We start from the raw sequence: 13,538 nt of genomic DNA, 5'->3' as shown, positions 1-13,538 counted from the left end.
ATTCTTAATTCTAACTCTTTATTGATTAGACAACGATCATTGGCAAAAGCACATTGTAACGTAAGTGCCTAACCTCTACGATAGTCTAAGAAGTTTATTCTTCATTGAGCCAACTTAAATATGCAGTAATATTACAGTATGCTACCTAGTAAACAATTATGAACCTATGAGAGTTGGCAGCTGGAGTCTATGCATTTGGCGGTTCTAGTTGCTTCCCAGTTTTGTCCCCTATTTTATTGTGTAGTTCAGCTGTTATTGGGTGCCTGACGTGTTTCAGATGTCACTTTATAATGTATGTCAAGCAAATTATAGGTATTACACTGCGACTGAGCGTGTTCAGTGTGAGCAGCACCTTGTGGAGACAACAATTAGGAGCACATATGAAGAAATGGACGCTGTGTATCGTGTCTGTATGTGGTAAGGAGTGCAAAAGGGATTGCCATATCTCAATGACAAGGAACGTAATCATTAGGCCAATTTAAAATGTTCGAATGGTGTTAACTGCCAGTTTACGTGAATGCGGTTCGTAAAAAACGAAATTTCACTACTACAATGATGCGTATCTGGAAAAACGTAAACCTAAGGGAATAGGGAGAGTTGCAGACATGGAAGTGGATCAGAAAATGTGACAACAGATTTTGTAGCTCTACCAGATGAGTAGGAAATTCACTAGGCATTGTATTGTCCTATTAGAGGTAGTACGCCATTACCTTCCTCCGATCATCGAACTGACTCATCCAGCTGTTTATAAGGGGAAGCCGAACTACAATGCAACGCGTTGTCTTTCGCATCAACAAACATTGCCAGAGGTTAAAGAACTGAATACGACAGATTAAAATTCTGCGGGGGACCAGGGATCGAATGCTTGACCTTTGTATTTGCAGGCTGGCACTTCAGCACTGTTCTTCCAAGTATTTCTGCTATAATATACTCGTTACTGTTTGTTCTCTATCAGTGTTACAACCTTCATAGTCAGCCGTTGAGAAAGAAGGGATGTTCTAGATGGTTCTCTACTAGTCGCAGCCATCGAAGGAAGTGGAGTGCCTGGTCCGTAAGCGATGCTCACTTGAACCAATGCATTGTAAGGACATTGTACATGTTGGACAGGTATCTGATATGGACGTTTGATTTGCTACAGAACTTTAATAACCAGCTGCTATGGTACCCATCAGGATACAGTTCGCCACCAAGTGTAAGATTCCTTTCAGAATCCAACCTCAGGCTTTGTTGCACCCACTATCCTTTACATCCTTTTCTCAAGAGGTGCAGTACCTATAGCTACCTGGAAGAGTTTCCATGGAGGTTGATAAGGAATTGGAGACCACACCTTTGAATCTGTTAGGCAGGCGCGTTCTAATATTTCAATTGAAGTTCCAGAGCATAGACAACTTTGGCATCTGGATTGGAGACCACTCCCTTTGAAAATTTCTGAAAATGACAAAGGAAGGAAAGCGACGAGTTCATCAGATACAGAGCATAATCTTGGGTTAGGTACAAACTGAGAAGGAAATTTGCCGCGTTTCAAAGGAAACACATTGGCTTTCGCATTAACCGGTTTGTAGGCGCTCTGGAAAAACGAGTTATGGTCGGGCAGGAATCTGTATCTCGTTTCTCTCGATTGTAAGTTCAATATGTTAAATTCCCAATCATCTCACTCTGTGATCTGTTTTACAGTGTTACTATGATCCACCTCTGTATAGTACGCGTTAGACATGAAAAATTCCGACCCCAGAATGTTAGTAGCCATTTACCGAAGCCCTCGAGAATATTATCAGCTTGTTCATTGCCACTAATTCCTAAGTGACCAGAGACCCACAGCAGGTTTACCCTGTCGCTTTTCCATAGCCTCGCTAGGGCTTAATGACATTCTAAAATGCTCTCTAGAGAATGAGAGTAATTAAGAATGCAACGTTTCTGCTCTTTTATGTCGTAACTGCCACTTGTGAAGTGTATTGCCAGAAGATTCACACTCTCTGAAAGTGCCAGAAAATAGGACATTGGTTCAGGTAAGTAGTAATGAAATCCGGGAACTCTCGTCTGGTTACAATGTCCATAAAGACTTCCGCAGCAGCTTGCATCTTTGTGACATCCGCCTTGCAGAACGGGTGCTGCTGTACGAATTCCGTTGTCAGCTGCTTCACTAGATGCTTAGTCACCATTACGTTCGTCTTCTCCATGCAGACCTGAAACAAGGTATTTACAGTAAATCGTCGGTTATTCAGAACAATTGGGCATGAGGGGTGTTCGGATAACATGTTTAGGACATTCTAACGTTTCAAGAGCACTATCAGGGTTCACATGGATACGAAACAAAAATGCTGAGTAACATAAACGTCTACACAGCCTCGTTTGAATAATTCAAACTGACCATTAAATTGTCCTACATTTCAGGAAAAAGTCGAAAATTTTATTTTTGCTGAAGAATTTAAATTTTTCTTACAGATAAATCTCGCGAACATTTTGAGGACAATTGGAAAGCGTCACATTATTCTAGCCACTTCCTGCATTTATCAAGTTAGTTAAAAATTTCTTCACTGAATGGTCGTTTTTCTGCAAAGTCTTTTTCGCCCGGCTCTTCCTCGTTCTCGCAAGAGTCGAAATTGACAGACAGACTGACTGACACAGGGAGAGAAAGCAGTGGTCTTGGGACACAGTTACCCACATCGAAACTGTCTCTCTGCCTGTCATTCTAGTAAAGCCAGGCAGTACCCTCAAACGGTAGGAGGAGACCCTTTACTAGCTCTTGATTACACAATTTCTTCAGAACTTACTGATTTCACCCCAAAGTTTCACATTGGGAGATAAAATGTGGCGCGGGTTCATCCTCACCATATGGTCTACACTTAGGGGCTTCTTTCTCTATACCCATCGTGTGAAGTTCCTATGGTCAGACGTTAGCCCCAAAATCAGTGTCTCCTGTTCAAGCTGTTGTCCACAAAGCAGCTTCCAAAACACGGCTTTAGCATCATTAGCTGGCCGTGTTTTTGTATATTCGTCCAGTATTCTGCGTTTTGTCTCCTAATCCATCTAAAAAGTTTTGATTTTTCCATCGCCTTAGTGATGGAAAGGACAGGTTCTGATCCAACAAATGGGCTCGTTGTTTCTGTCCTGGCCAGCCCATCACCTCATTCAATTCCACTAATTCCTGAGGGAGCCATGACAGCTTAACCTTATTGCTTTCCCCTAGCCTCACAAGGACTTCATGGCTTTCTTTTGTCTTGTTGATGAGGTGATAGAAATTTCAGAGCTGTTTGGCTGTGTGAGTGAACGTAGATGCAACGATTCTTGTGATCTAAACAGATTCTTATCTGCACATACTTTGACAGCGAAAATCTCTGCCTGAAATATTGTAGCCAGCTCTTCAAGAGAGAGCCTAGGCTGTATCTCCATATACCCACATAGATTAGACTGTTTTCGAACACCAGTAAACAAGATTGTCTCCTGAACGGTATCGTGGTTCAGTCTTCTGCTGCTCTCTTCTTGCGGTTGTTACACTCGAAAGTTAATTGAAGCAACTTAAAATTATTGTATAGTCAGCTGGCATTTCCAAGCCCATTCCTATGTTTACCATACTCCTGATATTGGCGTGGGTTTCTGGATATCCAAAAGACAGTGTGTTCCTGATGCTGTCTCTATTGTAATCCAGATATGCAATAGGGTTTGCCCAGCATGGTCTCCATCCCCCAGTGGGTGTGCTACTAATTCCACCTGCCGTGGCTAGGCATGCAAATCTCTGCACCATTCCAAGCACCTTAGCAGCCACATTCTGTTCTACTTTATTCCACCATGCTGTAACTCCATAAATCATACGTTTTATTACAGAGGTCGTCGATGACATTGGTGATAATTTCATCGTCCGTCAGTATCTGATAGCTAGGTTCAACAACATCACCTTGTAGCCAGTCCTCAATACATTCTTGATCGCGTTCTTCTAATATTGAAGATTAAATAATCACCCTTGCCAATTCAGATGCAAATTGTCTGTTTCGTGGCTCTTCAAATGCAGTGAGACTCATGTCAAGCAAGTAGCTTACTGCAATTTTTCTATTGTAATGCCCTTGACTACGTATCAGGCTTTTTCAGCAATATACACAACACCCTTCAAGTTCTACAGCGCACACATGAAAACTTTGCCTTGCGGATTGTAACGCTTTCGGTTAATTGGTATTTCGTTTCATTAGGTTTCGGATATTCGACGCTCTACAGTGGCTATATCCCTGCCGCGAACGGAAACTGTAAGCAATGGGGACAAATGATTTTGAACTCTAAGAATTCACTACGTCAATGAATTACGTTGCGAAGACCCCTACAAACCATCAAACTTTATCAGTTCATCTTTTCCCTATTCTCGAGTTTGCGAGACAATTGAGCAGACGTACCAACAAAGTTTGTCAAATTGATCGGTATTTTAAAAGTGCGTACCGCATCGTGTTTTGATCCTAGTGGGAATGACTACTAATGCAGGCAAAGCATTTCGTGTACAGACCTTAGCACTGAGTAGGAAGAAGGAAAGAAAACAAGACCCTGCTCCAGGGAATGGTTGAAAGAAACATGCATGAAAATCTGATAAAGAAAATATTTGACTCCGAATCTAATTATTACGTGAACTTTTATTTATTTTTTATTGCGCTCCGCTCTTAATGATGTGGGTAGTGAATACTCGTGGGTAGTTGCCATTACCAGTGGACTGGCTAAAATAGCTAGTTTCCTGGTTATGATTCGTGCATACAAATATGCAGATCGAATTTCAAAACATTTTCATGTTTATTAGACTTCCTGCCTCAGATGTAAATACTTTTAGTTGCCAGTGTTAAATCAGGAAAACGTAGAGGAAACTTCAGTTTGACAGTAAACATCACAAAAAATTGAAAATGAATTCTTGTATTCAAATGTTTCAGCGAACACGTGATTCTTCTGTTTATATTTCTTGTAAAGCCAGTTTATATCTAAAGGAACACACGAAATAGGATCAAAGCATATTTCTAAAAACCGTTTAACAGCCAAGTTCCCATGAAACTTTTTTAATCTAAGGCTACCGGTTTCAACAGACTATGCTGTCTTCTTCGGGTCTAAAAATCTTTTAGTTGTAGAGTGTGTTCATTTTACGCTGAATCACACACAAGATGGCAAGTGTATAAAAACAGCACATTGCAAAAATTTTGTCATTGCTAGAATATTTAAAAAATAAAGCACCTTGTGCCACAGGCTATGTCAATACGCATTGTTCACAGTTGCTTGTCGCATAATGCGAACACGGTACACGAAAACATAACTGTTTACATATTCTGGAGATCTATGTATGTGATGTTGAATGTTGATTGGTTTTTAACAGTTAAACAGATCGCCCTTCAGCTCTCTCAAAATTAGAAAATTCAATCAAAGAAAATGTTGTATTCATAGTGAAGCACAGTGTGATGCAAATTTAAACGGAGAGATACACAGTCGAACATTACATCCCAGGATAGTTATTCCCCCATTCATTTCGTAATGTGCCTTTAGAAGGAAACAATCTGTGAAAATAAGATAAATGTATGAAGCAACTCTTCTTCACAAAAGTTTAACATTACTACAATTTTCAGATAACGTGTAATCTGAATAGTCATCAAATTCTTCGTTTTCATCACTTGTAGACTCAACGGATTTTCAAATCATTTTCTCCAACTATTTCTTCTCTTCCCTGCACATTTTAGAGACGGAATCAATATAAAAGCACGCAAAACAGACGAAACAGAACTTTAACGTCACTAATTCCTACGAAGCAATAGACAGTAACAAACTTTTCAGAAAATATGGATTGTTGAAATGATACCGCTACTGTGATCTACGAAACGTGCAGACCTCACATATTACAGCAGCCGTAAAAATACAGCCGACATCACGGAAAACCCTCTTAACTGGTGTGGCGCAATATTACATCCCCTGCACGCTGCCATTTCTGCAAGAACAGTAATGTTACGTCAGCCGCACGCTAAGTGTTAATTTTGATCTTTGTGTGTTCATGCGCAATATATACCTGGGAAATACAACAAATTTCCTATTTAGGTCATGTCGACTGCTCTTTTGCTTTTATGCATATAATCTTTATCCCAGGTTCTACATTTGTGCAAAGTTCAAAATACAGTGAGATAAATTGTAAAAAATCTCTCTCTAAACATGCACGGTGACATAACGTCCGGCATCTTTTCAAATCGGCCGTAAATCGAAGAATCTTTAAAGTACGTCAAACGCAGTCTATATTTCACGAACACATCAAACAAAGCCTCGAACTGCAATTAATTTCACAAATTAGTGAAGTCTGACAATTAGTTTGATCCGTTACAGGGACCTAAATGCATATATTTCAGTAATGACTTTATTTTCTTGGTTTTGACGCCTTTAACGAGAAATTATGATTCCTTGGTGGTGTGGCACATCTTTACAGAACAGTACTGGAACATTCTCCCTCAATCTTTTCTGCCTATTCCTCGTACAGCCCTATCCGAGCTGCACGGACAGACCGATGCAAAACCCTGACGTACGGATTCCCAGCACTACACAAACATGGATGCGGTATACACATCCCCTACCTGATCAAGAACGCCTCGAGCTCTTGCTGCAGAACAGGATCTCAACTGTACGATGCCTCAGATTTTATGTGAAAACTCCTTCAGCTTTTCAAACCAAACAAACTTTAAAATTTTACAATTTTGCTCTCGTCTACATAATTACTGTGTAGCAGTGACCCTGACGACAAACATTTCTGCCAAAGAGATCAGTTTGTTGACATTGTCAATGTAAAATGTTGCAGGCGTTCTTTAAGCCTTGGAAGCAGAAAAAGATTGGACGATACCCTGCCTGGACTCTGTGGAAGATGATTGTGAACGTGAACCAATGGTTTAGAATTGTTGCCGATTTCGCATCGCACGTGTGTGTTCTAGCATTGTCATTCTCAGGGGAGTGTACTCCATCTGTGGACGAACTCTTCGAATTCTGAATTCTAATAAAGCACACTGTTTTTTTATGAGCGTAGTTACGTTAACATGGCCATGTCACATGCTACAATTCGGATCCCACTAGCGGCAGAGCGCTGCAAATATGTATACATGAAGAATTGAACACGTATAACGTTAATAATATTTGTTACATTTAAAAAGCTTGAAGTGCTTTCACATGAAAAATTTGGAGGCATTTTTCAGCACTCTCTCTTCGTTTGTAGTTTATCAATGGACTAAGAAGACGTGTGATGGCTTGCCAATTCTACTTTCAGTTTTAAACGGCAGAACTACTGCGCTAGACGCTGAAGAACAGAACCGTTTGTAAATCGGTTAGTTCAAGTGCTTCAGTCAAAACAGAAAATCACATTTTGTGCGCTAGAAGAGAGGAAGAAAAAGTAAAATTTCAACGCCAAAAAAGTTTCCTCTCAAGGAACTTTAGCCTTCGCAACTTTGTGGTGTAATATAGCACCAAACACAGTCCTAGAGCCACGAAGTAAGCTGTCGATTTGGTATGGCTGCAGGATAACTTGAAACTGAAGAGACGAGGATTGATTTCATTCAGTCCAAGGCTGCTAAATGTCTGTTTTACTGTTAATGTAAGGATCATTTTGGAAGATCCATCACATTTATCTAGTCGTTTACAGGCCCTAGATTACACTATGTACCTAGAATCAGATGAGTTTCGTGAAGAAGTAGTGTATCTGACACCAAATCTAATAAGAATTTTCTTTTTCAAAGTTTAAACCCTGTTCTTCCATTTCGAGGAATATTGATGCTGGTTAATTATGTTGATATCCAGAATTTTTTTCAATCTTACTGACTGTTAGATTTTGAATTTCAGTTTCACAGCATGTTATGCTGCTACACACTAATTTTTTGTATAACTTTTCATAACTCATTGGATATGCTTGATTTAATTGTATCAGGATGGAATCTTGGATCACAAAATCAAAAAGTGCCACTGACATTCATAATAATATGAAAAGAAGTACTTTACATAAGAAATTGAATCTGCTTACTATTTATATAAATATTGTACGTTAAACAATAAATGGATAAATAAAAACATCTGAGGCACAATAATCCTTTGTAATTCTTCAGAAATTTAGTTAATGGGTACTTTTGTAAACTCACCGATTCTGTTACATAGAAGATAGCAAAATTTTGCCCCATATTGCAAATATTTCTACGTACGCCCATACTGGTTTATAAGGCTTCAACTACAGGGCCACCCACATCGAGCACTCAAAGCTGAGAATATAAGTGCGCACTATTTTAATAAATGCTTAGAAGTGGTTTCAGTTTGTTTTGGCCATATTACATAAGTAATAGACAAGCGCCCTGCGACCACATCGGTACCTAGTATGCAAGCACTTTTGTACAGTAACTATTCTATGTATGGGTGTTCATTTACTTCTGCTGTGCATGCTTGATGCAGAACTTTTTTGTGAATGCGAACTTAGAATCCTTGAGATAGGCGTGTGGCAGAATAGTAGTCTATGTTATCCACTCTGTACAGAGAACAAACAGTAAAGTAAACTAAGGAGGAATTTGGAAGAGAGATTGAAGTTCAGGAAGTTGAAATAAAAACTATATGGTTTGCCTGACAGTATAATTCTGACAAACTGGAAAGAACTTGGAAAATCACTTGAGTAGAATGGGTAGTGAACTTCAAGTAAAACGTGAATAATAGTATATATTTCAATTACCTCAGGTGATGCTGAAAGTATCAGATCAAATATGAACCTGAATTGTTTTTGTAAACTTTACTAAATGAACCAAACCAAAAATACATTCACCTAATGTTTCTACACTCTCCTGATTTTGTTGCACATTTTTTTCCAGCGAGCAGGCAACTTTTTGAAAGGGGACGTCTACGCGGCCACTTGCACGTGAACTACTCTATCGCTGTATCGTCATCAAATGTATCCTCCAAGCTCTGCTTTCAGCGCTCCAACCATGAAATACAGGGTCACCAATCTGGATTCTAGGCAGGATATTTTGGAGTTGCTCAGTGAATTTCCTCCAGTAGTTTCCTCGATAAAGGCCGGCCGGTGTGGCCGTGCGTTCTAGACGCTTCAGTCTGGAACCGCGAGACCACTACGGTCGCAGGTTCGAATCTTGCCTCGGGCATGGATGTGTGTGATGTCCTTAGGTTAGTTAGGTTTAAGTAGTTCTAAGTTCTAGGGGACTGATGACCTCAGAAGTTAAGTCCCATAGTGATCAGAGCCATTTTTCCTCGTTAAAGCTGCAGAGAGTGGCCATGCATCACCATCATCGATGGTCTGAGCACTGCCATAGCCGATTCCTACTGCAAAAACGATTTCGGAAAGGTTTATGCGCCGATTTTCTGTAGTAAGGTCCTGTAAGGCACAAACATCGTCTGGTGTGATGTGTGTCTGTGGTCGTCTTTTGGGGGTACGTTTTCCACAGCTAGGCGCCCTGCCACGAATGTTCCTACCATTCATACATTTCGGTCTTCGAAAAGGCTTTTCCCTAAACTTTGCATGCAACCTCCTCTATTTCCGCAGATTTGGCGCCTTCTTCCGCGAGAAACTTCGCAACAGACTTGTTTACGTCTTGTTGGCATGACATGATGGCGGTGGCGTCTAACTGCAGCAGAACAGTACTATTTCAGACATCCCCACTAACATCCTGTCGAGCTCACACCCGTTACAGTCCAGTATCACAGCCACCAGATTTGAATTCCAGTTCATATTAGATACATCCTCTTAGATTAATAAATGAAAAAGTAGTAGACGAGTTTTGCTAACAGGGCAACAAAACAACAGATGACTGCCGAAGTGAAAAAGGATGTGAAAACTAAACGCAGCTGCATGAAAAGATTTTCTGGAAGGATTACCCCTCCAGTCCGAAAAGTTTCGAGCCTGAATTAATAAAAGAAATATGGAAAAGTTATAATGGTTTTAATGATTCAGGTGCTCTATCTAGTCTCCTTGCACTTTATTACAACGCACAGAACATTCGTACAACAATGAAAACTGTCATGGTTGATACTGTTCAACTCGCGTGTAACATTGGCCTGAATGTCTGTCTGCCGTCAAACGGTCGACCCTTCAAGTGAATTTCTGCAATTTGTTGTTTTGTGGTAGGTTTTTATTGATAACACCAAGTCTCCACACTTTTGGCTTTTTTTTTAAGAATTGTCTACTTTTCCCCATTTCAAACAAGTCGCGGCAGGTGTCAAAGCATCGTTTATGTTCTGGTTCCAAGGTTTCAGACACTTTGCACACGATTTCCTATTCTTCAGAACTTTCTGGTGAATGCCTTTAACATGTCATTTGGAAATGTTGCTCCATTGTGATTCGTGACAATACTGACACTACGTTGCACGTCCACTACTCAGTCCACTATTGAACACTCACTTGTAGAATGCACGTCTGTTATTAGTTCAAGCTCCATCGCAGTTATCGTGGTGACGCTGTTTGTACACCAGTAGTAAAATCAGCCTCTGAAATTTTTGGATGGGCGGGCTATGTTACTACCTATTATAAATTTGTTTCGATGTATTTTCTGAAACTATTTGTATTGACTTACGTGACAGACTTACATGAAAGTGAAGTATGGACACTAATATAGACAAGATAATAGATTTTTAAACGTGTTTCAACAGAAGAGTACTGAACAGGAGATTGATGGGTCGCATAACTGATGGCGAATTACGGAATCGACTTGAGAAAATAAATCTAATGTACAACTCTAATAAAAGTGGATGTAGGTGGATAGGCAACATCCCGAGGCACCGAGAAATAATTTGGTACTGTAGGGAAGTGTTGGGGGTTAACAACAGTCACAACATTAAATGGAGATCAAGAATCGTACTCTAAGCAGGTTCAAGCAAATGCGTGTTACAGTAGTTACGCGGAGATGAAGATACTTGCACAAGACAGACCAGCAAGTCTGTATTAGATAAGTTTTCGAATTGAATACCACAACACTAACTAGAAGTGGAACTTCTAACAAATAAAATGTTAGCAAGAACAGTTTTTTTGTTTCTACAGTAAAAAGGTACAGTGAGGAGACTTACCTGATGTCGTATCCACTGCCAGACTTGCGACCTAGAGATTTCTGCGGTGGCAGAGTCCTCGACGCAGCCCCTGTAGAAGAAGTGACCTCTGCCTTTGAACCAGTGAAAGACGAAGAGCACGGCGACGGCGATGTTGTGGCGCAGGCCCTCTTCTGTCACCCCTCCGGCTGGCATCTGCAGCAGGTCCTCGCGAGATACCACCAGCGCTGGGTGAATCACCGACAATTGGTTGACGTCGGCAGCGGCGCACTCCCACAGCTGCCAACATAATCCTAGAGTGACAACGTCGCTACCACGACACTGTTGTGACTTCTGATTTGCATCTGGACTACCATATTTGTCAAGTGTTCTACAATCCGCTATGAATGTTTCTTGTAACAGAAGTATGTTGAGTGACAAGCCAGTTGGATAAAGCAAACCTCAATATTTCTTTCGAGCCTCTGTAGTACATCATGAAACAAGTTACAGAAATTTCATACGTCAGAGAATATACTCAGATGACATAAGTTATCAAATTTCAGTATGCACATATACAGACGGCGGTAATACCGCGTAAAAGGCAGTGCATTGGTGGAGCTGCCATTTGTACTCAGTTTATTTATGTGAAAAGGTTTCCAACGTGAACGTGGCCGCATGACGGGAATTAATAGACCTGGGACGAGGAATGGTAGTTGGAGCTAGACGCATGTGACGTTCCATTTCGGAAATCGTTAGGGGATGAAATATTCCGAGATCCACAGTGTCAAGAGTGTGCTAGGAACACCAAATTTCAGGCATTACATCTCACTACGGACAACACAGTGGTCGCTGGCCTTCACTTAACGGCCGAGAGCAGCGGTTTTGCGTAGAGTTGTCATTGCTAAGAGGCACAACACTGCATGATTCCAGAATGAGATTTTCACTCTGCAGCGGAGTGTGCGCTGATATGAAACTTCCTGGCAGATTAAAACTGTGTGCCGGACCGAGACTAACTCGGGACCTGAGTTCGAGTCTCGGTCCGGCACACAGTTTTAATCTGCCAGGAAGTTTCAACACTGCGTGAAATTACCGCAGAAATCAATGTGGGATGTACGACGAAGGTATCCGTTGGACAGTGCAGCGAAATTACGCGTTAATGGGCTATGGCAGTAGACGACCAATGCGAGTGCCTTTGCTAAGAGGATGACATCGCCTACGGATCCTCTCTTTGTCTCGTGACCATATCAGTTGGATCATAGAAGACTGGAAAATCGTGGCTTGGCCAGGTAAGTCCAGATTCCAGTTATAAGATCTGGTGGTATGATTCGATTGTGTCGCAGACCTCACGAAGCCACGGACCCAAGTTGTCAAGAAAGCACTGTAAAAGCCGGTGGTGGGTCGAATATTGTGGGCAGTGTTTACATGGAATGGACTGTGCCCCCTAGCCCAGCTCAACCGATCACTGATTGGAAATTATGTTGGGCTACACTGAGACCATTTGCAACCATTGGTGGGCTTCATCTTTCCAAATAATGATGGAATTTTTATGGACGACAATGCGGCATGTCACCGGGCCTAAATTGTTCGCGACTGGTTTGAAGAACATTCTGGACAATTCGGACGAATCATTTGGCCACCCATATCGCCGTCATGAATTCCATCTAAGATTGATGAGATAATCTTAAGTCAGTAGGTGCACAAATTCCTGCACTGGCTACACTTCAGCAATTAGGGACACCCATAGAGGCGGCATAGCTCTATTTCTAGAGGAGACTTCCAACTACTTCAGTCCATGCCACGTCAAGTTGTTCCTTTACGCCGGGCAAAGAGCTCAGACGCAATATTGGGAGTAATTGCACGACTTTTCATCTCGGTACGTAATCAGTGCAGCAGCAATCTTGTGCATTACCCCGTCAGGGATTTACTCTTTCATTGTTCGATGACCTGTGTGTTCAAAATTGATGTGACAGTGACAATAAAACGCCTACTTCATACTTTATGAGAAATTAACGTCTTTTCGGTTTTCTGGGTTTTATAAAATTAAAGAAAAACAGTTTGGATCGCAATGGTTATTTTATTTAGAATCAACTGTTTCGGCCTAGTCTTAGGCCATCTACAGAATAGCACTGTAAAGGGTAGAAATCGTGCTAGGCACATAAAGAAGTCAGTGACGAAGTAATTTATGCTTATTAAAATCTGAGTCGTTACTTATGAGTTGATGTGCGAAACAGTCAGCAGACTGCTACTATGTAGATGCCGTAAGACTAGGCCGAAACCGGTCTTTTTAATTAGCCATTGCGATCTAGACTGCTTTTCACTTATTTTATATAGCTTACAAGATCGCTGTTCTCCGAAAATATTACCAAAAACTGAGTTTTGTCTTAAGCACCGGAATATCTTCGATTTTGGCAATTATTGGTGACCCATGAACAGTCGTGACAGAATCTGTATTTGGAGACGAACTTTTCTGTTAACGTACCTAATTTCGAGTTGGCATTCTAGCTGACTGAGTATACAATACAGAGCGCATTGCAAAGAGCTGCTGATTACAAATGAAG

General features: G+C 41.0%; 1 protein-coding gene across 1 annotated transcript in view; it reads right to left on the bottom strand.

Annotated features, from left to right (window-relative positions):
* Positions 1-1,132: 1,132 nt before the first annotated feature.
* LOC126412927 (malate synthase-like) overlaps positions 1,133-13,538 on the bottom strand; it is a 209,713-nt gene continuing 197,307 nt past the window's right edge. Inside the window, exons 8-9 of the mRNA XM_050082816.1 lie at positions 11,023-11,280; positions 1,133-2,183 (exon numbers count right to left, since the gene is read on the bottom strand). Of these exons, the coding sequence (XP_049938773.1) occupies positions 1,965-2,183; positions 11,023-11,280 (477 nt within the window). The 3' untranslated portion in view covers positions 1,133-1,964. The remainder of the gene's footprint in view (positions 2,184-11,022; positions 11,281-13,538) is intronic.

The sequence above is a fragment of the Schistocerca serialis genome, chromosome 7 (assembly GCF_023864345.2).
Source record: "Schistocerca serialis cubense isolate TAMUIC-IGC-003099 chromosome 7, iqSchSeri2.2, whole genome shotgun sequence".
Lineage (NCBI taxonomy): Eukaryota > Metazoa > Arthropoda > Insecta > Orthoptera > Acrididae > Schistocerca > Schistocerca serialis.
The sequence above is the reverse complement of the archived record's forward strand: the minus strand, read 5'-3'. Positions and strand labels throughout refer to the sequence as shown.